Raw genomic sequence first — 26,427 nt, forward strand, 5'->3', positions numbered from 1 at the left:
TATTCATCAGTGGGGACGGAAGTAAAATTTAGCTTTAATTCAAAGGCTAATTTAGGTTTCAGTATATGATTAACATTCCACAATTACTACCATCAAAGTCAAGCATATGCATAAGTCTTTGCAGGACTGGGGCCAAAACATTTTCAAGTATCCACTTATTCAATACATTTTATATAAAGAACTATTCTTATCTATTATTTATGCAAGAGCCTTAACTAGGTAAATCTTGACACAGCTAGGCCTCTCTCTCCATATAATTACTCCTCATCTTACTTTTCATCTAGTTTCTGCTCTGCCTTGTTATCTAATTCGTTGGGTATGAGCACAGTTCACTAACTGTAAATACAATTTACTCTCAGGAGCAGCAGGAATATTCAGCAGTCTCCAAACCTAAGTTTTCAGGATAATGTGCAACAACTCCCAACAGGTAAGATCTTCAACTGTATAATTTGGTAAAATGAACCACTAAAGAGTAATCAACACTAAATAATAAAAAGCTCTGCTAAACTATAAATTATTGCAACACATCCAGGAAAAATACTTATTTTTCCATTCAATACCATCATTCAACAGCAAACAAAGTCCAGCTAGTCCACTCAGCCAAAAGTGGAATCACCAAAATTTTAATACTATATTTCTGGCATGTAATATATACATAATTAAACAGTTAAAAAACATGTACAAGTGCAGTATGCATAATGCAAAGGCAGCCTTGCTGTGCATTGTGTCTATCAGGATGTTCACAGCACCAGTCATAACATTCGCTAGCAGGAAAAACAGTAATTGATTTTTGTTAATAGCACTAATCAGGCATAGCTGTGACAGCTTGTCCTGCCTTCCCACCAGCACAGCCTCCTTTCCATGCTTTTTCCCAGAATCTGGAGGCTGCACAACCTTCCAGCAGCAGGGCACGCTGGACCCCTTGACCAGCAGCTTTGTGAACACCAGGACGAGGTCAGTGAGCACAAAGAAGCCCAGCAGCAGCAGGCAGTGGGCGAGCACCCAGGTGCAGAAGGGCAGGTTGGCCATGCGGCGGGACACGGGCTCCGTGCACGCCTGGCACAGCTGCAGCAGCACCGACAGCACCAGCACGGCCAGGGCCAGCCCCCTGAGGGCTTCCAGCCAGCCCCTCACCGAGCTCCTGCGCTGCAGCAGCCACAGCCCCACCTGCACGCTCGCCAGGTAGATGGCCAGGTAGCCAAAGAGGGAGAAGAGCCCTTCCCGGTTGGCATTGAGGAAGCCGAGCCGGGAGCCCCTGCCGTCGCTCCCGTGCAGGATGAACATCTTCAGGGAGGTCGTGCTGAGGAGAAGCTGGTAAAGTACAGCCACAGCTAGAGCCACAAGCCAAGCCTTGTGTTTGGGGAATATGGCTAAAAGCAGAGAGGCTGCAAGTCTCACCAGTGCCAAGGTAAAGAAGAAGTTCCAGTGCACGCCGTACTCCGAGGTGTGCTCGTGGTACTCGATGGATTTAACGCTCAGCAGCCGCCCAGCGCCAAGGGCAATCAGCGGCCACACGGAAAACACCTGCCTGGCCAGACCGGAGAGCCTGGGCTGTGTCCCGTGAGGCTTCTGCCGAACCTCAGGGCACACGAGAGCATTTCCAAAGATGAAGGCTCCCACCCCCAAATCCATGGCTCCGGTGCCGTAGGTCTCGGCCTTGGCGTATCGCCGGGGGTACTGCGGGAAATCCACGGCCAAAATGCTGATGGACGTCAGCACGTTGATGTAAACACGGAACACAGTTATTGCTGGAATGCACTCGGGGTCCAAGTGTGCCTTCTGGAATTCTTTTACAATTTGCCCAAAGGGCACTCTGGCCTCCCTTTTGTCTGGCTGTATATTTTGGAAAATATTCCGGCACAGAAGGCAGCAAGGATAACTGGTATGAAAAAGATGACTGGAGACAAGACAGTGCAGGAGAACACGAGAGGAGACACCAGCACCAGGAAGTCCAGCAGCAGGCTGTACTTCCTTGAGCTTACAGGTTTTCCATGGTGCAGGTAGTACAGGATCAGGAGGAGCCCTCTGCAGAGCAGGCACAGCGGAAGCAGGGACAAACCTGCGGAAATTTCCAGCAAACTCGTTCCGTTCAGGTTGCTGACAAAGGCTTCTTTCAGCTGCTTTTGGGACATTCTTCTTCCTTCCTCTGAAAACACAAGATGTGAACTTGAGGTAGCTTTGTAAAACGGGTCTCCGAACTCCTTAAAAATGAATCAGTTCATTAAAACATCATTGATTTCAGAAGTTACTGAGTTGCTTTTCAATTTAAAGAACACGGAGCATCACTGGAGCTGGCCTGGGAAGCCAAGGACAGGCACAGGCTTGAGGAACCTCCAGCATTTTACATCCTGCTGAGTTCCAGCAAGATGCTTCCTACATTTCTGAGAGAGATCTCTAAAACATCAAACACTCCACCGACTATTCACATGGTTAATAACCTTACTGCTCTGTAGTACATACTTTGCCATATCCTCTGTGGTCCAAATGGCACAGATATGTAGCAACGCGATCCTACAGAACTTTGTGCTGTCTGGTCAGTACCACCAGCAGCTGCAGCCCCCAGGTGCCTTTTCACAGCAGGAGAACCCTGCGGGATGGAAAAAGCGTGAATTAATCAGGGGTTCTGCTCCGCGGCGGGGCGGAGCGGGCGCTTACCGGGAGCGGCTGGCGCTGAGGGGCCGGAGCCGGCGGGGCCCGCGGCCGCTCCGGGCCGAGCCGGGGCCGTGAGGGCGGGACAGGCGGCCGCGGGCGAAGCGGGGCCGGTGTAAAGCCGGGCCCGGGTAAAGCGGGGCCGGGGTGGAGCCGGGCTCAGTAAAGCCGGGCCGCGTTCCCCGCCCGCACTTTCGCCGCTTCCGCAGCGCCCGAGCCCCTCCCCGGTTCCGCCTCCCCGGCCCGCCCGCCCCGCTCCGCTCCCGCTCCCGGCCCCGCTCCGGCCCCGCTGCCGCCCGCGGTAAGTCCCGAGCTGGCTCTGCCCTGCCGTCCTGGCCGCAGTCCCGGCCCGCCTCAGCCCCGGCACCGCGCGGCCCTGAGGGGACACCGCGCCCGCCGCCCCGGAGCTGCCCCGGGTCCCCGCGTGTCCCCGCGGTGTCCTCTGTGTCCCTCGTGTCCCCCGCGTGTCCTCCGGGTCCGCCGGGATCTGCCGGCACAAAAGGCTCTGCAGGGATGGATCTGACAGGGGTTTGGGGATGGGAGCGCGCCCCGGACTCCGAACTGCTCCGAGCGGTGTTTTCATGCCGGGTTAGGAAGGAAATTAGGGATGGAATAGGAATAACAATGGAAGAGGAAGAGGAACTGAATAGGAATGGAATAGGGTGGAATTAGAATAGAATAGAATTAGTTAGAGTATAATAGAACAAAATTAGAATAGAATTAGAATGGAATAGAATAGGATTAGAATAGAAAAGGAATAGAAGTAAAGGCAGCCTCAGCTGTAGGAAGGACAGAATTCCTCCTGGCGGTGTGACTGGAACCTCAGCGTTTATCACAGAAATTCAAAGGGCCTGACTCACCTTGGGTTGGCTCCCAGAGATTTTCAGAGGAAAACAGGAAGGGGACGACACAAACTTCTCCAAGTCACTCCCCTTCCCAAAGCTCTGGCTTGTCTGGCACTGTCAGACCCTCAGATCTGCCCTGTTTCTCCAAACAGGAGGAATTTAACAAGTAGTTGCAGTTTTCTTGCCTATAAAACCTGCTTTATTAAAGAAAAGAAAAGCATTTTATTCCCGATGGAAGGGAAGATACACAATTCCTTCCAAAAAAGCTTTATTTGCAGGGCAGCAGCACATGACCATAGCTCTGGGTAGGATTTCCAGCTCCCATGTTACCTGTGCTCCACTGGGATCAGTAATTCTGTCTGAAGTCTTTGGGATTTGCTTGTGGAACCCACTGGAGAATAACATGCCCAGAGTTATTTTTATCTAAATTCCTTTTTTACTTTCTTTATTTAAGCATTCTCCAGGGTGATTTGAATGAAGTACCCTAAAGTAAAGGCCCTCTCCAGTGTTCCCGTCCACAGGTCTGGACAAGATGCCAAAGCAGGTAAAAAGAAAAGCAGGAATTGTGTGTGCTAATTAAATGTTACTGCCAGGAGAGAATTCTTGGCTTATTTCCATGCAGTCAAGATTAGGTAACTACTAATGAATATTCACCCCTGCTTCATGAATTGACTGGACCTATTTACTGTGGGTTTGAGCTGAATTAGGGACACCAGGCAGTGATTTTTGTGGTGCCCTGGGCTCTAACAGGGCAGGTGTTCTTGCAGGCAGCAAGCACATCCTAAGGCTGTTTGTTCAGGAAGCTGAATGGACACGAGAGTTAGGATTTACTGGCAAATATTCTTTTACTTTTGGCTGAGCAGGGCAGCAGAACCAAGCCCTTCCTCAGGCCTTGCAGTCTCACAGTGGGTTTGACTTGCCTGGTGTGACACAGGGGCATGGGGAGAAAGGGGAATGGGCAGGAACTCCTCAGTCCCTGCAGGGTTTCCTAATTGTGGTGTCTGTTCTTTTTTCTCTGACAGCAGCAAGCTGCTTAATGCTCATTCAGAGGAGAATAACAGAAATCACTTGGATGGCAGGGCTTTACTGCATTGCTAAGCTTTTTTTTTTTTCCCTTACTGTGTAAAATTCTGTATCACTGGAAATGAAGTATTTATGCTGTCTGCAAAAGATAAAAATGCTCCTAAATGAGTAGCTTTTTTTTTTTAGGAACATGCTAAGTGGGGTTTGCAGTGCATTTCCCCTATATTAATGAGCTCAGCTCACACAGTGGGAATGCTACTGGCTAAATTTAGCATTTTCTATATAAACAAGGTGATGCTGTCCATGGGTTAGCTTGTGGTACAGGTGGAGAACTTTCTGTCAAAGAGAAGGAGATAACAAGAGTGATACAGAATGCAGAAATCAGGACTGGCCTCTTTTCCATTCTTCATTTTCTCTTCTGGCCTCTCCTTTCCCCAGCAATGGCAAACAGGTCCTGGAATCTCTCTTCTGGCTGGTTTTCCATTACATACAACAAGTGTGTCCTTCCAAATAATGTTTTCAAGGACATGGGAGCCCAGAGGCTGAGATTTGAATATTTTAAGTGATTCAAAGGGGACAAAACTTCAGCTAAGGCGGGGCAGCTCCTCTCCCAGCACCATTCCTGTGCCCTGGCTGTGATGTGTGCACTCTGCAGCTTTCACCCTGACAAGGAGAGTGTCTGCTAGGAAAGCTGCATTTGTTTTAGCCTGCAGGGGCTCCCAGCTGTGCCTGCAGCCAGCCCTTCCTGCCTCCCTGAGCCCAGGGCACTGCTTGGACTGAATGCATGACGTGCAGAGGCTTAGAAAGGAGCCAGTTGCACGAGCATGGTGTGTGTGTGTGTGCAGAGCTGCAGTGTGAGCCCAAGGCCATGTTCTCTGAGTGCCTTTGCTCACAGCCAGAACCCTTTTCTAACATCAGAGCAGGGGAAGTAGCTCTCACATCCTGGGGTCTGGCTCCTGCTGAGACTGAAATTCAGTGACATGGAAGCAGCAGAAGAGCTGGAGCAGGGGATGAGGTGAAAGTCCAGCTCTTCACCTTTCACTGGTGCTGATCTGACATCCCCTCCAGGAAAATGGCCAAAGGGAAGATTCTCTCATCCAGAATGACCTCAGTGAATCATTTGAAGAAGAAGTTAGAGCCTTCCTCGGTGATGAAGAGAAACTGCATCTTTTTGATGACCTCACCAAGGTGAACCCGGTGACAACCAGGACAGGTGAGCAGCCAGGGAGGGTCTGCTGAGGGATCCCTTCCCTGCTGGCCACTGGCAGCTCCTGCTCTCACTGCTTTAACACCATCAGCATGGGAGTTGTGCATATTGCACCTGCAGCATGGATGCAGCCACGTGTATTGCACCTGCAGTCCTCTCTTGGTCACCTCATTCTCCATTAAGCCTGATAGGTGACACACCTGAGACTCTTGTTACCAGCAGGCACAGCAAGGGTCAAACACACTTGGCTGACAGAAGGTGTTGCTTTTCAGTTCTGAAATGTCTTCAAGCAAGATACAGAGTCAACCTGTTCTATACAAATGCTGGCTGCAGCCTGGTGGCTTTAAATCCTTTCCAGCCTTTCTCCTGCCTCTACTCACCTGAGCTCATGAGGGAGTACCACGTTGCACTTTGTCCTCAGGTAACCCTTGTGTTTGAGATCACTGTCCTTCTGCAGAGCCCAGGTGTCAAACTGCTCCAAATTTATCTGAGCAAAATACTCCCACAGGATAAACCCCATTTCTTGTGAAATATTAGTTCTGTTAAAAGAGCAGTGCTGTTTTCAGGTGAATGTGAGATGACCCTTGCTCTCCGTTGCTGTTGAGCTCTGTGGTTACTGTATTCTTAAATATGAATATTCTCTTTCACTGCCAGGATTTAAAACCTCACATCTTTGCAGTGGCTGAGCAAACCTACAGGAATGTCCAAAAGCAGATGGACCCTGTGAACCAGTCCATCATTGTGAGTGGAGAAAGTGGTGCTGGGAAGGTAAGGAAATGCTCTTCTGTGACATTGCTCTCAAGTTTTGAGCTCTGCCGGTGATTTGTAGTGCAGAGTAGTGCAGTGAATGAGCAAAGATGAATTAAAACCCCTCTGACACAGCACGTAGCCAATCTGCCCAGCACGACTCTCTTGAAATGTGTGTGAAGCATTAAGTGATTGCTGCAGTTAAACACTCTCTGCTTAATATAGCAGCTCTTCAGGTGACATCTGTCATTTCTGGAGGGCTGGGTTTGAATCATTCAGCAGGAATTGCACCTGAGTTCATGCCTCAGCCTGGTCTGTCAGGGAGCTCAGCAAACTCTCTGTACAGACTTAGAGCAGTGGATTCAGCTCCTGCCCTGGCCCTCCTGTGATGGTCCATTCCTGCTAGGACAATGCTGAGGGTATTTTAAAGCCCAAGAACAGGATGCTTTGCTGAATGGTAATGACTCAAAATCCACTCCCATTCATTCCATCCCAAGGCAGGAGCTGTTCATTCTGGCTGAGCCTCCAGATGGTGACACCTCGATGGAGCACTCCCACTGCAGCAGCACTGAAATGTGTGTCTGTGGCACAGAGTTCCCACTGAAGCAGAGCTCCAAACCTGACACAGTTCCTCTCTTTAGCCTCCCCTCCACCTGCACACTGTGTTTCCACAAGGCAGCAGTGCTCCCCTGCCATAACTGATAACATGTTAAAGACAAAGAGCTACTGTCACACCTCTCCCTTGCAGACCTGGACCTCTCGCTGCCTTATGAAGTTCTATGCCTCTGTTGCTGCCTCAGTTATCTCCCCAGAAGGCAATGAAACTGTGGAAAGGATAGAGAAGAGAGTGCTGGATTCCAACCCTGTCATGGAGGCATTTGGTAAATGTGGCTTTTTTTAATAACAAACTGAAGTAATGGCCACTGTGGGGATTTCCTTAGCTTAAACTCGTGTGGGAACAATCTCTTGGTCCTCTCCTTACAAACAAACTCTTCAAACACTGGAGCTGTTTCCAGAGCACCCTAAATAGCTGTATGTGCTGCCTGGCAGAGTGGGACCACTCTGACTGTCTGTGTCTGCCACTGGCAATTTCACAGGGAACGCCTGCACCCTGCGGAACAACAACAGCAGCAGGTTTGGGAAATACATCCAGCTCCAGCTAGACAGGTAAGAATTACTGGGGAAAACCTTACCTCTTCTCTTGGACCTTTAAATCTTCATCATCTTGTTCCTTTAAAGCTTATCTCTGAAATCTGCCATAGAATATTGTATGTCTTCAGAGCGTATTTTGGTTTGCTGGCAGCTTAAACTGTTATTATTTTCCTTTTTGGGGTTTCTTTTTTTTTCCCTGCTAGCTTTCACCCTTAAGGTCTCTAAAAGAGAGCAATGGAAAAACAGAGATGTAGTAAAGAACTCCGAATAAAATAAGAACAAAACTGAAGGTGAACTGCAAAGCATTCACAGTCAATTGGTCTCAGAACAGCACAACCCCTCTTGGATTCTGTGAAAAGGTTTTGTTGAAATCTTTGCTCTTTCTCCCTCTCTAGATTCCATCATCTGACTGGTGCTTCCATCCAGACTTTCCTTCTGGAGAAAACAAGAGTTGCCTATCAGGCTCCCAATGAAAGAAATTTCCATATTTTTTATCAGGTTTGCCTACAGTTAATTTTGCTGGGTATTTCTGACACACAGCAGGGATGGAATCACCAGATTTAGCACAGTTGCAACTTTTAATAATTACCAGTTTCCCTGTCTCCCAGGCTTCCAAATTAAATCATCCTCCCAGTATGCTATTCTTCACTGTCTGGGAGCTGTAAACACCAAGGGCAGAATTCAATTTTTACCTTGTTTTCTGTCTCCAGATCACAAAAGGTGCTACTGCAGAGGAGAGGCTGGAGTGGAACCTTCCAGAAGGAGCTGAGTACCGCTGGCTGCCAAATTCTGAAAGAAACTTAGATGGTAAAGATTAGCTTCACTAACTAATTAATTAATCAATCCATTAATACTGGCTGGAACTTTAAAGGGAGGCAGGCAGAAATACATCCTGGTCCATCCCTGCTCAGCCAACAGCAGATGTTTTGCAAAGCCACCTGCATCAATGGGGCTCTTTCTAAGTTTCACTTGGCTCTATTAAGTCTTAAAGCTTAAAATCAGTCACCTGGCTTAAACCAGCCTGGCAAATTTGCATCTTTGTGGCTTTGTTTAGAAACTCTCTTGTCTTTGCACGTGCTTCACCTGACAGAAAATGCAGTGGGTTGGTTCTGCAGTAGGTGTGTGGGATTTATCCAAACAGCTTCCCTGCTCTGCACTGACCATTCCAGCTGGATTGGATGTGCTGAGATGTTCTGCTTGCCCCTGTTTGTGTGCTTGGCTTTTTCAAGAGCACTGTTTGGCTTTTCAGAGGACTGCTTCGAGGTGACCAGAGGGGCAATGTTCCACCTGGGCATCGGCCGTGCCACGCAGAGCAATATATTCAAGGTCAGCCACCCAGCAGGGACAGCAGGAGGCTGCTGAGGGTGTTGGGAATGTGTTCCCAGGGTGGGATTGCTGCTGGGATAAATCCCTGTCACTGGGCAGAGCTGCTGCTCCTCCCTGGAGAGCCCTCAGCCCCACGTCAGGCTGCACAGCCAAAGGTTAGAGCTGAGCTAAGAGTGCAGCCCTGAATTTCAGTTTGCCTTCAGGAACTGCAGCATTAGGGAAACACACAAGCCTGCCTTGGGGGGCAGCTGTCCTGAAAAACTCCCTGATTGCATTGCAGGTGTTATCAGGCCTTCTGCACCTCGGGAATGTTCAGTTCTCCAATCCACTGGATGAATCTCAGCCTTGTGAGCTGGAAGACAAAACCAAAGGTGAGGCAACAACCACGCCATGCTCCAGAGCCTTGTTAGTTCAGTGCAAATGCCCAAGGGAAAGGATTAGAGGAAGGAAAGAATGGAGAGAATTCTTTCTTTTATTTAGTTAGTTAATTTAGATTTACTTACTATATTTATTTCATTATTGACATTTCTTAAAGTTTATTAAATCTACCAAATTTTCACTTGAGTAATTTTAACTATTATTACTTTTCATTATTAATTCCTTTTAACTACTAATAATTACTTTATTAATAACTTAATTTTGAAAATTAATAAATTTGTTTAAACTGTATTTAATTTATTGCATTTTAAATTATTAAATCAAAATTATTTAATTTAAATTAATTTCTTCATTTAATTCAGAAAGCATTCCTTATTAAAGAAAATAATTTTAACAATAACTCTCCAGCTGATAGGAGACATCAAAGCCATGAGCAACCCAAAATTTAGGTGTGTTTGTGAACAAACAAAAAGCTAATGCTCCCCTGCCTGAGAGATAATATCCTTCCCTGACAGGTCAGGGCAACTGCAGCCCTAGCCAGTGATTTCAGGAGGATTATTGGCAGAACTGTGGCTCTTGTTTGTAATCTTACTCTGCCATCACAGGGCTGGCAGAAATCTGACCCAGAGGGAGAGCAGAGCTTTTCACAGGAAAGCTTGGAAGTTTTCATGATAAAGACCAAAAGGCAGCGACAACAAATCTGTTAAATTGCAGCAGAAGCAGAGGTTGTTCTGCCTGTCTTCAGAGGCTTGTGGATCTGGATTTCCTTCAGACATAAAACTGCCCTGAATAGTGAAGGTTCCTGCTACAATTTCACATGCTCTGAACTCCAACTACTTAATACTCAAATAATTTTGAATGCAGCTCAGCTGAGGAAGATCTTAAATGCTTTGTCATTCTTCTACACTGCCTTTCTATCCCCAAATCCCTGCTTTTTCCTGGTCATGACTGTTGGATTTGTCTGTCAGGAGTTTGAGGTCCCTGCTCAAAAAAGGTGAAAAAGTAACAAAGACACACCTGGAGAGAAAATCAACTTCAGTGTGGCAAACTTCAGCTTTTTCTGGTATTCACTTTAAAGAGAGGACCCAGAATTCATGGGGCACTCTGCATCCAAATTAAGATCTGGTTTTGCAAAACTTAATCCCAAGTTTGGGTAGAAAGATCCAAAATCCACATTTAATTTGGGGAGCTGATGGAAGTGGCATTTTCCCCCACAATCTCTAGACCTTCCTTACCTTCAGAGGCATGAACACACCAGGTAACCTTGCACTGTTTGTTCTCCTGAGCAAGAGTTTGTGAAGACCACGGGGGAGCTGCTCCAGATTCCCATTGAGGAACTCCTGGAATCTTTAAGGATTCGAACAATCACTGCTGGAAAACAGCAGCAGGTGTTCAAGAAGCCATGCTCCAGAGCTGAGTGTGAGACCAGGAGGGACTGCCTGGCCAAAGTCATCTATGCCAGGTAAGGGTGGCCTCACCCAGGTGACCTTTGGGAGGGAATGGGGAGGCCAGAGGGATTTCCTTGCTGCTGCTTCGTGGCAGCACATCAGAAATTCCTCTTCCTTCCAACTGCCACTGATGGAAACAGCAGTAAAAGAAACAATTCTGATTATTGCAAGCAAGCTCTTCCAGCTAATCCCACTGTTGCTGTCTGCAGGTTGTTTGAGTGGCTGGTTTTGGTCATAAATGAAAACATCTACACAGATCCCTCAGTGTGGACCAGCTTCATAGGTATGGATATCCCACCCTGCTTTAACTCAGGGGCCAGCAGCCCTCCAGGCTGCTCCTCAACTAAAGCTCCCTGTCCTCCCACACTGCTTCCAGGTTTGTTGGATGTTTATGGGTTTGAAGCCTTCCCTGAAAACAACTTGGAGCAGCTCTGCATTAATTATGCCAATGAGAAACTGCAGCAGCACTTCGTAGCTCACTACCTGAAGGCACAGCAGGTAACACCCCAAACTGAAGATCAAATCTGCAATATCTGGTTTCAAACAGCATCTTTTTGTCACTTTAATTGCACTGCTGTGCCCATGGTCAGATGGAACCTTCAGTCAGTAATGGCACAGAAAGAAGTGGGAGGGAGCAGTGCCTTTGCAAAGAGGGGAGCGTGGGGCAGGTGGAATGACACAGCTTTGTCTCCTGGGGACTGGAAATCTGTTCCCAGCCCCACTGGATCCCTGCCTGTCACACTGCTTGCTTCTCCTCAAAGAGCTGAACACTTGAGACTCAATTCTTGGGGTAAGTGCAGCCTGAATTGAGATTCTCTTGGAAGTTTCTGCTTACAGCCATGAAGCATAAAGTCCTTAAAGAGTGGAGTTCTAGGCTGAGCTTGGTGTGAAGGCAGAGCCCACCAGGCCCCTGGCACCCACACCTGAGCACAAGGGACCTGTGGAGCACAGCTCCCTGTGCCCAGCCATGCTGGTGCCTTTCAAACAAGCCCCAGTGTGTTCCAGCTGTTATCCCTGAGTAAGGAGGGACACAAATGCAGTTGTTTTACAGCAGAGAAGGTTTTTTTGCACTGTGCAGTCCCTCACTGGTCACACACTGCTAATTCCAGCTCTCCTCTGAGTGCCCTGCAAGGTGCAGAGTCCCTGCCAGGGCTGCTGCTCTGCCCCTCCCCACTGCAGATCCATTACCAAAATGCTCTTTGCCATTAACTGGAAGCAGGGAAGTTATTTTCTTTATGGCAGCAGCGTGCTGGCACCTCCTGCCTCACAGCAGGCTTTTGTCAATTTATTCAGGAGTTAAGTATTTCTTTGACTGCCATTTGTGCTTTGCTATTGCCAGGCTGCTGTCCCTGCCTGCCCTGGTCAGCATGCCAGGGGTTAATGGTCAGGGAAGATGGAAAGCAAGTCCAGGCACACAATTGCTTTGCTTGAAATGGCTCTGTGACCTCTGTTTATAGCACCCCTCCCACTCACTGCCTGCCCTCTTACCTCTGGATCTGGCTGTCCCCCAAACCACTTAAATGCCATTAGTGCCTGTGCTGAGCAAGCTTTTGGCAGGAGGCTTTTCAAATAACTGCCCAGAGCTTGTGCTTGTTAAACACTGCTGACAGTTTGTCCTGTAATTCTGCATAAATATTGTACCAATTATTCCAACCAGTATCTCCCTGCACTTCCTTTCAGATCAGGCTTTGCTTTAAATGGAGCTCAGGCAGTAAAGCCTGGCACACAAAGGTTGGGCTGGGGCTGTTCCCCATTCCAAGGAAGGAGTTCTGCTTGTTCCTTGTCCTTCAGGGAAAATCTCAGCACAGGCAGGAGAGGCTTTGTGTGACTGTGGCCTTTGTTTGCTCTCTAAAGCAGCCTTGCAGCTCACTCTGATAAATCCAGGGGGTTCCCAAATCCTCAGATAAATTGTTCCAGCAGGTTCTGATCCACACCCAAAAGCTACCTGGGGTGGGATATCCTCATGTGGGTTGTTTTTTCTCAAGGCTGGTGTTGACCTGGAGCTGAGCTGGGATTAACTCCTCAAACAGGACCTGGATCAGCTGCCCAAGGCACAGAGCTCTGAGCTCTGGTGCCCTCTGCTGCAGAATAACCCCTTCCCTCTTCCTTCAGGAAGAATATGCAGCTGAGGGCCTGCAGTGGTCATTCATAAACTACCAGGACAACCAGAACTGCCTTGATCTGATAGAGGGAAATCCTCTCAGCATTTTTTCCTTGCTGAATGAGGTAAGTGTGATCCAAACCCTTCACTTTTGGGCCCAGGTTCCTGCCTTTGTCCCACACCACCAAAGAAAACACAAACAGTAAATGAATAGAAAACCTGTCAGCTATAAAATTTCTGCAGGGTTCAGTTTCACAGAATCATGCCACTGCTTCCTCCTGTTCTGAGCTTTTTCCCTCTGATCCTGGATGTTCTGATTCAAATATGAAGCCTCAATTACTTCTTTCCCCCCCTTCCTCCCCAATATTTCAGGCCTTGCATACTCAAAGCAGCTCTAAAGGTAAAATTGCTACATATTGAATGTTAAATGTTGTAGCTTTTAGAGTCAGTTCTTTGGGCCAAACAAGGGATGCTGCAGTTGTGTGTCCTTTGCAGGAGTGTCGCCTGAACAGAGCCTCCAACACTGACCTGTTCCAGACCAGGATTGAGAAAGCCTTGTCCAGCAATCAGTGCTTAAGTCGAGATAAGTTCAGTAAGAAGCCCAACTTTATCATTTCACATTATGCTGGCAAAGTCTGCTATCAGCTGGCAGCAATGGTGGAGAAAAATAAGGTAGGTGTTTGCAGAAAGAGCTGTTTAAAAAATCTGAAAATTATCCTACAGAGCTAAATTGATTTAAGTCAAACAAATACATTCCGTGCTGGGTACTGGACATACCTTGCTGCAAATGAATCCTTCAGGCCCTGTGAAAGTGGGTGATGTCCTTGGTGTGATCCTCTGAACCACCACGGGCACGAGCAGATGCTTTGTTACACCTTTGAGCTGGGGTTGAAGGGAACCATCACCAAATCAGGGCTTCTTCCATTCCTGGGGGATCTAGAATTGTTAATGGCATTTTTATAACTGCAAATACAGCACTTAATTCCCAAAAAAAAAATTCTGATAAATTTATGAGAAATGAGAGCTGGGATTAACTGCTGAAAGTGCTCAAAGTACTCAAATTTTGGCCATCAGGGAATAAGTGAAATGTGAAATAGCCTGCAGAGAGCAGGGTCCCTTCTCAGCTCTGACATCCCCAACAATTATGGCAAGTGTTGTTATTTATTTAGAAATAAAACTCCATCTCTTAATTCACAGGAATATTTCTAATGCCTGCTGCAGTTTGTTCTTCAGGGATTAAACCACCCCTGAGAGCTGGAGCTCACTTAGGCTGTGTAACAAGAGCAGTGATGGGAGCAGTTGTACATTTGCCTGGATTTGCTGAATGTTCAGCCAAACATTTTCTTCTGTTCCTAAATCTGACTGTGAATGAATGCACATCATCAGATTTGAAACTGCAGCTGTGGTCACATCAAATCTGGCATCAGAAATACTGTTCTATCTCTAGATGTGCAATTCTTAGTTATTTTCAGAGGTGCAGGTACTGCCAGGTCCAGGTACTGACAGGTCATGTCTGTTTGCAGGATGCTGTTCCACCAGAGCTGATCCACGTTTTGCAGAACTCAAAGGATCCTTTGCTTCAAAAATTATTTCCTGTGACAGAAAAGAACCAAAATAGCACCAAAACCCAGAACAGAGCAGCTGTTGTTACAGTGGTGTCTAAGTTCAAGGTACATCCTATTCAGGTTTCTGCTGTAATTTTGGAAACTTTCTGGATTTACCATCAACAGTTTGATGAAATGCATCCACAGAGTGGATTTTGTGCTCAAGCTGTCCTGCAGAAGTGCTCTAACACTGAGTCTGTAAAGCCATCCCTGCCCAGAGCAGCTTCCTGGGGTGGATGGGAGATCCCTGAGGAGGAGGAGCCCTGCTGAGCCCTGTGTTTGTTCCTGCAGAGCTCCCTGGAGCACCTGATGGAGATTTTGAGCAGAACCACACCCCATTACATCCGCTGCATCAAGCCCAACGCTGACTGCAAGGCCATGACTTTCAGGAGAGAAGAGGTAACTGTCCAGAGCCTTTCCCCAGGGCTTTGCACTGGCTGGCTTAGGACCCTGAGTCACTTGCACAGCACATTTTGGAACAGCTCTTTCTCCTCTGAGATGAGCACCCTTCCAGAGTCACTGAGGTGCTTGTCCCAGCCAGCTCCCAAGCACAGCAGCTCTTCCAGCTGCACCTTGCCTGTGGCTGGGGTGATGTGGGGTGCTGCCCTCCCAGCCCTTGGCACACAAACACCTTCAAAACAAAGCTGTGCTCGCTCCTGGACTCCAGGAAGCTGAGAAGCTTTGGGAGCAGAGCAGCAGATGCTAAAGCTGTAACTAGAGATCCTCATCTGATGGGCAACGAGGCTTTAAACAGCCATGGAATCTGCTGAGCATGGAAATACCAACACTGAGCCTGGAAATACCACCACTGGCTTTTCACACCCTGCTGGCTGGGGATGCCCAGGACAGGGCACACAAGGAGCAGCTTCCACAAAAGGCAGCTTTGCCTAAACCATCTCAATTTATGCCTCAGGTTCTCAGCCAGCTCCAGGCCTGTGGAATAGTGGAAGCCATCACCATCAGTGCAGCAGGTTTCCCTGTCAGGTAAGTCCAGCCTCTTCAGCATTTCTAATCCATTTCTATAGCACTTAGTGGCATTTAGTTATTCAGAAGAGCTTATTATAAAGCAGGAAACCCAAATACTTTGCACCATCAGCATATCCAAGCACAATTCCTGCCCTGGCTTTGCTACTGTTGCTGGGAAATCTGAATTTCTTCACAAGTCCTGTACTTTCTGGCCTGTTTGACCATTCAGGCATCAGTCTGTTTGCATCCCAAGCACTCGATCCACAAAGCCATTCTGGAATTTTCCCTCCTCAGAGGATGAGTTATTTACCATTCAGCAAAAAGGATCAGTTATTTACAGTAATGGCTCTTGCCTGGAATTCACTGCACATTTTGTCTCTCAGGATCCCTTTCCAAAGTTTCACTGAGCGCTATGAACTGCTGAGGAAATCCTGGGGCTCCAGCAAAAAAAGAGTGTGGGGTAAAAGCAACTCTCATCCTGCTGAGAAAAAAGGTAAGTTTCTTCAGGTAATCCCTCTGCCATCAAGTAAAATTGTCACTGCAGCCATTTGGTCTCACACAGATCAGGTAATGACTGTATTCACCACTATCCTCAAAATATTTCTTTAACCTATCACCAGCCTGAGTTTCTCATTTGCTTAACACTTAAAATCTTACCCCTCACTGCTGGTTTTCTGTGTTCCTAGTGGGTGGAACAAACAGTTTCAGAAGTGTCTGGGGTTCCTCTCACCCAATATAATTTGATTTAGAGTTGATTCTTTAGTAGACTTGAAAGCCACTTACCTTTTGCTTTATTTTCCTTCTCCTTCCTTTCTCTCCCCTCTCCTTGTTTTCTTGCTGAATCACTGACCTTCCAGCTTACCTGGACTCTGCTGCTTCTTCCACCTTTTGCAAACTTCTCTTTTTCTAAGCAAGAGTGAGGATGGACTTTAACAAACACAATCCAGCCCACAGGTAATGCCTTTGTGAACTGCTGAGAGGAGGAGCTCATCAGGTGGTTACATTTAATATTAAAGGTTATTGCAGCCCCTTTCTGTGCCCCAGATGATTCCCCTCTTCAGCCACTGGGTCAGTTCAAGGAGCAGCAGCTGTGGGAAGCAGGACCAGCCTGGTCAGATGAGTAAAATTGGTGGAAATCTGTTCACCCTGTGGAAATGGGGTGAAGTAAGGAAGTGCAGGCTGGAAAATTACTTACACAGTGGATCTTTCCCCCTCAATTACAAACCCATTAACTGCAAAGCCTCTTTGTGATGGGTTTTTAGTCCTTTTTATCTTGAGGGGGTAATAAGCTGCAAACAAAGCAAAACAATTGCCCAAACACAGGGATAAGCTTTTGGTTCCCTTATCAGCCCAGCCTCATGAACACCATCAGAGCCACCAGATGTCTTCCTGTAAGCAAGAATTGCTTCTGTTTGTTTTCAGGAGCTTAAAATGCTCTCATCTCCTTAGAAATATTTATAGCAGAAAAGCAAACAGTATCCAGGATGGAATGATGCAAAACCCATCCAGCCCTGTGCACGCAGGAACTCCTGCAACAATCTCTTGTTCCAGGTCTGAATTAAGTCTGTCTCTATTTCCAAAGAGATTAATCTGGCTGACCTGTTTGTAATGTAAAAAATCATGCACTGTGTCCCAGAAATGGCTTTAATAACCTGTAATTGCTGCCATAAATTCCTGCTCAGTCCAGGACCCCATAGCTGCTCCCAGTGCCCTGCACAGCTGTACAATTGTGTAGAATTTGCTTCCCCTTCCTGCACTTTTCAGTACATTAAGGCTACAATTCCCTGCCTTTTGTTCTTTGCTCCCACAGCTTTGAGGTTTGAGTATTTAATGTGATTTTCTTAGCACTGAGCTGCTCAGTCTGTTCTTAATGGCATTGCTGCTGCTTTCTCCTGCTTCCTTGTGGGATGCTTGGAATGGGAGAACACCTGAGCCTCCCTAGATCTGCCCCCATGACAGTTGTACCTGTGGAGGACAGAGGTGATGACAGATGAGAAGGCAGCACCCAGCCACAGCCCAGTTTAAACACCCCACACTGGTTTGCTGCTTGCTGGCACCTGCTGCAATCTGTGCTCTCCCATTTTAGCCTTAAACACAGCAGCATCAAGTGCTCTCAGCCATCCCCTCCTGCTGCAGGTGCTTCCCCTCTAAGTGGCCAAGAAATCTCAGTGCAAAGACAATGTCCTGGCCCCATTTCCAAATTTTGTGGTGCCTTCTCCTCAATGTTTCACTTCCAGGTGAGACTCCAGCCATGGGTGATGACAAAGCACCACGTGCTGCTGTTCTGGAGATCCTCCAGGATGCTCTCAGGGGACAAAGCCCTGCTCAGGCAGCAGGGAATGGAGCAGGAATCCCCTCAGTCTTCTGTGGCAAGACCAAAGTGTTCCTGGCTAATTCCCTGGTAAGTGCTGTTCCTTGGCTGATGCCTCTGGAGTGCTCCTGCCTCAGGGCCATTCTGGCACAGAGAGAGGCAAAACTCCTGCCAAGCCAGTGGGACCAGAACTGGGCATTTTCCATCCAATTATTAAACTCCATCAAGCACCCATCAGAATCCAGCTCTGCAAAGCACTTTGTGTAATGGCCTCTGTGTTGGACAAGGAGCTGCACTTGGGTCAGAATTCCAGTAAAGATGGCAGCTTTCCTCAGCTCCACACAACAGATTTGGCTGGGAAAGAGAGGAAGGAGTCAAAGGCACTTCTGCCAGGCTTGCTGCCTAGAAGCAGCCCCTTCAGTGGAGCTGGGTATGAACCTGCTGCTGCTGGGACTCTGGGAGCCTCCACTTTCCTCCCCAAGAACTTCCATTTTCATTTCCATGTTACCTCACAAAAGAAGTGAGGACACTTCCCAAGCCTAATGCAGCAGTCACAGGACACTGGAATGAGGCTGAGGCTGTAAAAGAGGGAAGAGCTGTGAGCACAATTCCTAACTCCAGGCTCCTGTTCCCCACTGCAGCTGGAGCTCCTGGAAGCCAGGAGAGCAGAGGTGTTAAATGAGAAGGCATTTTGCATCCAGTGCTGCTGGAGAAGATTTAAAGAGAAGAAAACAGCAAAGGAGAAACGCTCTGCAACTCTCATCCAAGCAGGTGATTTGTGGGGTGGGACTGAAATAACAGAGCAAGGGACATTTCCAGCCACTCTGGGGCATTACAGTGGCACAAGTGGCTAAGTGCCATCTCCCAGTGTGTGCAGGAGCTGGTGATACTCTGTGCACTCAGGTTTCTCTCATCCCATCCCCAGCTGTTCGTTCCTGGCTGGCCAAGAGTCGCTTCCAGAGGCTGCGCAGGGCTGCCCGTGCCATCCAGCGGGGCTGGAGGAGGTGGAAGGTGAGTCTGGGGGACAGGACAGCACTGAAAGGAGCCTGAGGCTTCTTGGGGTCTGAGAAAGAGTAATAACTCTGAGAACTACAAACCCAGTGCTCCAGAAAATTGTTCTCCAGCTGAAGAGCGGATGGCAGTCCTGTGGAGCTGCTTCTGGCTCATCCTGCAGAATAAACTCATTCCTTACCTGCCTGGAAACTGGGGGGTGCTTCCATACTCCCCCTTTACAGACTCAGCTTTGCACTCCTGAGTAGTGCCCAGGACATTTGAGAGCGTTGTTGTTGCTGTCGTTGTGTCTTTCAGGCAAAAGCGGCCGCGTTGGCAGCAGCAGAGCTGGATGAGGGGGAAGGAGAGGAGTTCCCAGCCCCTGGAGCTGCCCTGGCCAAAGCTCCCTGCTCTCTGGGCACAGCGTGGCACCTGCAGGCAGCTGTGCAGTTCTGGCCCCTGGGGCTGGTGCTGGCTGCAGCCCCTGGCAGTGCCACGGGGCCACGGCGAGCGCTGGCGCTGCTGGGCTGCCTCAGGGGGCTGCAGGAGGGCCCCAAGGGACACCTGGGCTGTGGCATCACCTCCATCAGAGCCCTCCCACAGGTACCCACCCCTCCCTCCTGTCTGCAGCTTGGGAACAGGCTGGGGTAGCATCTCCCACTGGCTGGCACTGCCTTCCCTCAGAAACTGCACTTACAAATCACCCTCGGGTCTGGGGGGGAACATTTTTGTGTTTGCATCAAATTCTGTGTGCAGGAACTGCACCAGCTGCAGCAAACGGTGCCAGGGCCAGTGCTGGGCACTCCAACCTCCAGAGGCTGAGCTGATCTCAGTCCAATTCAGTGCTGGCATTTCTCTAGTGACCATTTCTCTTCAGTCCATTTGTGGGGACTCCTCTGGAGGAGTTCCTCTGTCTGTGGTTCATGCACTCCAGAGCTAAATGTGAGTAACAAAATCAGCTGCACATCTGGCTGAACTCTTCTCCTCTTGTCCCTGCAGGGCCCTGTCAAGTTCCACTGCAGGAGGTCTCCCCTGCACTTTGCCAACGTCAGCCCCCACACGGAGGCATTTTCCATCACGGGACTCAACCAGATCCTGCTGGACAGACAGGAACTCCTGCCCACATAGCTCTGGCCCTGGCCTCCAGGGGGGCTCTCCGCAAGCTGCTGCTTCCAAATCACTCAGTGTCCACTTCTGCTGCTACCTCAGAGCTTCCACAGCGCTGCCTTGTACGTACAACGTGAGGGAGAGGGACACCCCTCATAATGCACATTATAATAACCTTGTAATAACATTAAATTACATTTACTGTGTGGGGGGCAGCTCCTGCTCCCCTCCACGTTACAGGAAATAGCAACACTATGGGAACAAATCAATTCCAACAGATCAGGTGCTTGAAGCAATGAATACTTGAACTGAACTGCCTGCAGCAGGCAGGGTGAGCAAAATAATGCTAATAAATATTCCTGATTCCTGCAACCGTCCTGACTGAGCACGAGTGTCCCCAGGGGGGTGAGGAGCAGCCAGCTGCAGCACCAGGGCAGATGTCTCAGGGAAAAGCAAGGCTGGGCTCTTGCTTTTATCCACAGAACCAAAATCTGTGAGCTCTCACAGCTGCCAGGTGTGTGCAGAGCTCCCCAGACAGCACCACCCTGCCCAGGCGTGCTCTGAACCCTCCCTTTGTTGCTTGTGGATCTTGAAAATGTTCAGCTGCTCTGTGTATGTCATTTAAAATAAACTGCTCAATGCCTTCTCAAGGTGCCTGACCCTTCCCAACAACCTTCAGTGAACAAAAACATTTCAGAGTGCTCGTGGATTAAAATCAACGCAGATATATTTAATATTGCCACTGTAGAGCAACATTTCCTGTGGCTGCCCAAGAATCCCACAGAGTACCAAGTTCAACCCCCAGGATGTAAAAAACAAAGTCCCAGCACAGCCCTGGCCCTGTTTGTCAGCTCCAGCCTGAACTCAGAGCTCTGACATCCACGGGCACACAGCAGAGTGCGCACAAACCTCACCACATAAAAATCTCATTGACAAATCAAACAAGCCCCTCTCCCCCAGCAGCTCACTCGGGGAGGACGTTCTCCTTCTCCTCGGGAGGCTCCACGATGCCCAGGCAGCAGTCGGCGAACTCCAGGAACAGCGGCTCCTGCATCAGCCGCCGCAGGAGGGAGCTTTTGTCCCGAGCCTGCTCCAGGGCCAGCAGCAGCTGCCGCAGGTGGGGGTTCCGCAGCAGATCCCGCAGCTCCGCCGACTCTCCTGGAGCAGGGAGGGGAAAAAACAGAGTTACAGCTGGGCCTGGGGCCAGCAAACCTATGGAGGGAAAAAACCCAGAGTTACAGCCGGGCCCGGGGCCAGCAAACCTTCCCGGGGACACAGCAACCGTCAGGGAAACTCACAGAGCTCTCAGGGAAAGCTCAGCTCCCTGAAAACCCAGGCACTGGTGTTAAAGTGTGAGAGGCTTAAGAGTAAGGGAAATTAGGACAATAAGAATTTGGACACTCAAAGTTAGGACAATAAAAAGCAAAGAATTACAGACCTCCCACTCTGCCCCAAAGCACCCCTTGGTAACAAAGGATTACTCCTTAAATGCAATAGCCTGTTGCATATTCATAGATCTCAGACATGATTCAAACATTCCTTTCAAACCAGGGTGTTCTGCTTAATTTCAGCTTCCCCCCTTCATCCTGTAAATCAATTTTCTTGGTTCCTCAATGTCTGAGCTTTCCTGATAAGGAGGCAATAATTCTTCTCTTGGGATTATGGTATCTGTTTGTTGTTATCTCCATATCCAGAGAGGATAATGTGAAGAGATTCTTGATCATCTTTTCCATTCTTTGGGCTGGTTAAAAAAAGTACATCACATACTCTCTCTTTTAATATTGTGCTATAGCCTGAAAACTCTATTTACCACACTACTTCAAGGAGATGAACACAAAAGGAGATTAGCACAGCATAACTTTCCCACATACCGCATCCAGGATTTATTTCAGTATTTGCCAAGAGCAGATTTGTTACCCAGGAGCTGCAGTTTCTGCGGCGGGACGCGGTCCTGCTCCTCCTCCTCGCCCAGGATGTCCTCCGGGGCCCCGGGGCTGCCTGCGGGGGCAGGGGGAGATCCCTGCCCGGCCGCCTCCTTCTCCCGCCGGGCACCGGGCGCGCAGCGCTCTGCGGACAGAGCCGCGTTAGCTCCGGTGAGCCCCGGTTAGCCCCGGTGAGCCCCAGCCCGCCCGACCCGCACTCACCGCGGTGGGTCCGGCAGCACGGCACGGAACAGCTGCGGGGAGAACGGCGTGAGAAACGAGCCCGGTACCACCGGCCGCACCCCCAGCCCGCGGTACCGCCGTGCCCCCCGCTCCCCCCAGCCCGTCCCTCGCTCACTAGGCGGTGCCGCAGCGCGGACAGCGGTACCGGGCCGCGGCCCCCACCCCGCACTCCGCGCACGGCCCCGGTGCCCTCATGGCCGCTCCTGCCGCTTCCGCTTCCGCCCCACCGGCCAGGGCTGCCAATCGAGCGCCGCCAGCCAGGCGTGCTTAATCCACCGCCGAGCGCAGCCTTAGCCAGGGCGTTTTATCGAGCTATTTCTATAAATAGATAAATAGAGGGGGATATATGGACATAGATATGTAAAGAGATAGCGCTGTATATGGGCAAAGAGGGAGAAGTGGAGAGAGAAATGTATATATCGAGGTAGAGGTATAGATATGGGCATTTATAAAAGAGATAAACAGAATAAATAAATAAATTTTATATATATATATATATATATATATATATATATATGTGAAACTGCGTATTTTACTATTGGCTTTTCGCAAATATTAAAATGAATATTATATGTGTTGTGTTAGAAAGTGATGCTGTATTAATTCTCTTGAGTAGTGTGGTAAATATAGTTTTAGGTTATAACAAAATGTTAAAATAGAAACTATGCTGTGTAAGATACTTTTTTTACGAAAGGACTAGCAGCGAGATAGCAGTCACAGAACACCTAAATCTTTCAGAGAAAGAGAATTTATTGCTCCATGATCAGGAGAAATGAACTTCTTCCTGCCTTGCTCAGGCTTGAAGAGCCGCCAGGATTCAGGGGAAGAAGCTGACACTGCCCAGACAGAATCCTGTGTTGGAATGGAATTTATGCATCATGAGATGTATAAATATGAGGTGTATGAATATGCAACAGGCTGTTGCTTTTAAGGGTTAATCCTCTGTTAACGTGGGTCCTTTTTCGGGCTTATTTTACCCATAACAAGGTACCCAGACTGTCTGTAACTCTTTGTTTCTATTGTCTCACATTGTCCTAAATCAAAATGTCCAAGCTATTATTCCTCTAATTATATTGCTATTTTTACAACCATTTTATTGCTATTAAACTTTTGAAATTTTAAGAACAAGTGCCTGGCGTTTTTCACAGTTGTTTTTCGAGCAGTGAGTGCAGTCCCTGATATCAAACTCCTGCTGCTGCTTCTCCCCTCCCTGCCCTCAGAGCCAGCCCTGAATATCCAGCACGAACAGGACACACTGCTGGGGACACAAACATCAGAATGTGAGAAATGGCTACTCACGTTCCACAGCCTAGGAGGGTTTATTAAACCTTATCAAAAATACAACGGGAGACTGAAGAAAGAAAAAAGTTACGGTGCCGGGAGCAGAAGATGGTTTTGGGAGCAAGAGATTTTTCCCGCCATGTGCTTAGCCCCCTCACAATGGAGGTTTTTCCCTTTTTAACCCTTTAACCCCTCCCAAAGTTATTTAACCCTTCCCAAAGTTCTTTATCCCTTCCCAAAGTTCTTCTTCACCGTCCAGTGGTGGAAATCTCTTCCTCAGATCCTGCCTGGAGCTCGGTGCCACCACAGCGACGAGCCGGCCCTCCCAGCTGTCCCCTGACAGCCGCGTGAGGGGGTACCTCACCTCTAAACAACTTTTCTCAAGATATACACACAATATTTGTCAGTTCATTGTGAGAGTCACCCACGGCATTGCTCATCTGTCACAGTACATCCCCCCGGGGCAGCTGAGGGTGGGTGGGTTTGCTCAGACGTGGCCGATGGCGCAGGCCCTCACGCGCGAGGCCCAGAGGCCGCGCAGCGCCTTCAGCCGGGCGCCCAGCGCCCTGAGCCTCAGCGTGTAGAGCAGGGGGTTGCCCAGGCAGGTGATGGTGATCAGCATGGCCGTGCAGTTCCTGAAGATGTACACCCCCGGGTACAGCTCGCCGTGGCAGCGCTGGTTGGCCGCGTCGAAGATGACGCCGGCCAGGAAGGGCGCGTAGGACACCAGGGCCAGCAGCCAGATGGAGATGCTGGTCCTGGCCACCTGCGTCTCCGCCGACTTGTAGGTGCCCGTGGCTTGGCCGCACGCCTGCATCCTCAGCTTCCTCTTCCTCAGGATGATGATGATCCTCAGGTAGGTGAAGAGGGGCACGAGGAAGGCGGTGGCCACGTTGGGCATGGCGATGAAGACGAGGTAGTCGACGCAGAAGGGGCTGTAGAGCACCGAGACGTTGCTCTCCACGTGCAGGCAGTTCCAGCCCATCAGGGGCAGGCAGCCCAGGAAGAAGGCCAGGACCCAGTTGATGAAGACCACAGCGATAGAGTGGTTCCTGGCCACCCTGAACCTCGTCCTCATGCTCTCGGCCACGGCCAGGTAGCGCTCGATGCCGATGCTCACCAGGTTGTAGATGGTGGACAGAATGGAGGTGGTGTACAGGGAGTAGGGAGCCAGCATGTCCTGGGAGCCAAAGATGGTGATGTCGGGGTTGGTGATGAACAGCATGGAAATCCAGAAGCCAGAGAAGCTGGTGAAGAGGTCGGAGACAGCCAGGTTGCAGAAGAGGATGGAGATGGGCTTGTGCAGGTCCCTGGTGGCCAGGCGGGTGAAGATGACGGTGCAGTTGAAGATGATGGAGACGACGTTGATGGTCAGCTGGGGAATGCCCAGGGCCAGCACCAAGTAGTGACTCCAGATCTTGGTGTGGTTGGCAGAGCAGTTTAGGAACCCATTCATGGTGGGAAATGCTCCTTTGGGCCTGCTCTGCTCATCCCATTCTCCACAGGAGCTCCCACCTCGATGGCCAGGCGCGGATCCTCTCCTGACACGCAGCTCCTGCTGCCACATCATCATCCTCACAGGGGTTAAACTTTAACCAGGAGTGTTTTTAAATATTTGGGTTGCCAGCTGGGGGCTGTGCCGATCCCTGGGAGTTGCTAGGATAGCCCAAACTGCAGAGCACATTTCCCACACGGATGAGTTGCTGGAAGCAACCTTTGACAAGAGCGAAACCTGCCCAGGGCTGGGGAGATTGGGTGGTGACGCCTGCAGTTTAAAATTCTTCAGGGATGTTCTCAAATGGAGTGAAGTGAATCCGGCTGTAACTCACAAATCAATTCGATCATAAAGGATTAGAGAGCCAGGAAAGGGGGAGCAGAGTTTTGTGGGTTTGGAGGGCTGAGGGAGCTGAAATAAAACATCAGCTCTGTGTCTCCAGCCTGGACCCCAACAGCCCAGAAAATGCCTTCTCCCACTTAATCCTTCCATGATAACACAGCTAAAACCCAGCCAACACCACTACCATGCCTTTGCTACAGGATATTTTGTGTTTGTTTCATGTGGCTTGGGCATTAATAAACCAGTACCAACACCAGTGTAGCTTCTCTTTCTCTGTCTTTTTAAATGCAAATGATTTTTGAGAACTTAGACCGAAAATACCTGAGAGTTGGGAGGAGAAAAAAGCTCTGGGGACACACATTCCATGCTCTCAGCAGAGGGCACTGCTGGAATAAAATACAGGGTGCAGAGGCAGCAGGGAGCCTTTGACCAGCTGAGCAGTCCAGGTGAGCAGGACAATTATCCAGGTAAATTATCCATTTATCCACGTTATTTACTCTGATTCGATTTGTGTTTTATTGTTACCTTAACAAAGGATTCACCTTTGTTGGTCACAATTTTCTACCATGACCTTCCCAAGCAGCTCAGCTGAATTTATGGGCTCCCACAATCAGCACTGATCATTACAGCAGCAATTCCAGCCCCAGAGGTGGGAATCTGTGAACTCTGATAGCTCTGCCAAAGATAAAATTTTGAGTTTAAAACGGGCATTTCTAGGGCTTTTTTTTTTTTTCTATTGAAGTATATGAAAGTATATTCAGTTTAATGTGCACCCAGCATCCACAATTTTTGTGTACCCAGAATATTTTATAATTAATTAATACATTTTTAAGCGTGATTATTATACTTTATACAAGCCTAGGTAAGCGAGAAGCATTTCAGATGGCCACAAGGCCATGATAACATAGAAATAAGGGCTGAGAATTGACCAGTCAAGCCTGGGGCTGCATTAACACCCTATAAAATATTCCTCTCCCAGTGTCCCAGATAAAACTCCCTTTGTAATCCCAGCCCTGGCAGCCACACCTCGGGTGTGAGGTTGCTGCTGAACAAGGGCCCCACTATTTCTGCCACCCCTGAGCCAGCCCAGCAAATCCTTTCCCTCCCAGCAGAAGTGGCAGCACAGCCCAGGTGGGCACAGGACACCTGTGATGAGCACAACATCCACAGAGCAAAACGGTTTGGAAAATATCCCTGTGGCTAAAAATAACTTCTCTGTGAATTTGGGCTCCAGAGGGCTCTGGGTATTCCTGAAAATGCTGCTTGAAGTTGCTCTAATTTGAAAATTTG

At 48.9% G+C, this 26,427-nt stretch overlaps 4 protein-coding genes across 6 annotated transcripts; 1 reads left to right on the forward strand and 3 right to left on the reverse strand.

The window, feature by feature from the left end:
- Positions 1-22: 22 nt before the first annotated feature.
- Positions 23-7,978, reverse strand: PIGW (phosphatidylinositol glycan anchor biosynthesis class W). The gene is given in 5 exon segments (XM_030231250.2): positions 23-1,823; positions 1,826-2,146; positions 2,461-2,587; positions 3,510-3,691; positions 7,665-7,978. Coding segments are annotated over 2 exon segments (1,518 nt in total). The 5' UTR covers positions 2,133-2,146; positions 2,461-2,587; positions 3,510-3,691; positions 7,665-7,978; the 3' UTR covers positions 23-612.
- MYO19 (myosin XIX) lies at positions 2,882-20,504 on the forward strand. Of its 3 annotated transcripts, XM_009094990.4 has the most exons (25): positions 2,882-2,950; positions 3,949-4,038; positions 5,586-5,730; positions 5,997-6,145; positions 6,379-6,492; positions 7,220-7,352; positions 7,569-7,638; positions 8,019-8,121; positions 8,334-8,430; positions 8,873-8,949; positions 9,230-9,320; positions 10,618-10,789; positions 10,985-11,058; positions 11,152-11,273; positions 12,888-13,001; positions 13,372-13,548; positions 14,400-14,546; positions 14,772-14,879; positions 15,394-15,464; positions 15,830-15,939; positions 17,684-17,847; positions 18,399-18,528; positions 18,683-18,768; positions 19,066-19,350; positions 19,747-20,504. In XM_009094990.4, the coding sequence occupies exons 2-25, from the start codon at positions 4,027-4,029 to the stop codon at positions 19,873-19,875; spliced, it is 2,880 nt and encodes a 959-aa protein (XP_009093238.1). In that variant the 5' UTR covers positions 2,882-2,950; positions 3,949-4,026; the 3' UTR covers positions 19,876-20,504. The 3 variants fall into 3 exon arrangements, 1 of the variants encoding a protein (XP_009093238.1); XR_007779084.1 differs by lacking the exons at positions 14,400-14,546; positions 14,772-14,879; positions 15,394-15,464; ... (4 more) ...; positions 19,066-19,350; positions 19,747-20,504 and having other exon boundaries at positions 12,892-13,001; positions 13,372-13,509; XR_007779085.1 differs by lacking the exons at positions 11,152-11,273; positions 12,888-13,001; positions 13,372-13,548; ... (7 more) ...; positions 19,066-19,350; positions 19,747-20,504 and having other exon boundaries at positions 10,614-10,789; positions 10,985-11,056.
- Positions 20,505-20,563: 59 nt separating this feature from the next.
- Positions 20,564-22,243, reverse strand: ZNHIT3 (zinc finger HIT-type containing 3). The gene is made up of 4 exons (XM_009094824.4): positions 22,135-22,243; positions 21,999-22,030; positions 21,772-21,921; positions 20,564-21,012 (listed from the first exon to the last, which is right to left on the reverse strand). The coding sequence occupies exons 1-4, from the start codon at positions 22,212-22,214 to the stop codon at positions 20,819-20,821; spliced, it is 456 nt and encodes a 151-aa protein (XP_009093072.2). The 5' UTR covers positions 22,215-22,243; the 3' UTR covers positions 20,564-20,818.
- Positions 22,244-23,325: 1,082 nt separating this feature from the next.
- LOC103820340 (lysophosphatidic acid receptor 1-like) lies at positions 23,326-24,844 on the reverse strand. The gene has a single exon (XM_009094989.4). It carries the CDS (start codon positions 24,754-24,756, stop codon positions 23,788-23,790), a length of 969 nt encoding a protein of 322 aa, XP_009093237.1. The 5' UTR covers positions 24,757-24,844; the 3' UTR covers positions 23,326-23,787.
- Positions 24,845-26,427: the final 1,583 nt, after the last annotated feature.

The sequence above is a fragment of the Serinus canaria genome, chromosome 19 (genome assembly GCF_022539315.1).
Source record: "Serinus canaria isolate serCan28SL12 chromosome 19, serCan2020, whole genome shotgun sequence".
Lineage (NCBI taxonomy): Eukaryota > Metazoa > Chordata > Aves > Passeriformes > Fringillidae > Serinus > Serinus canaria.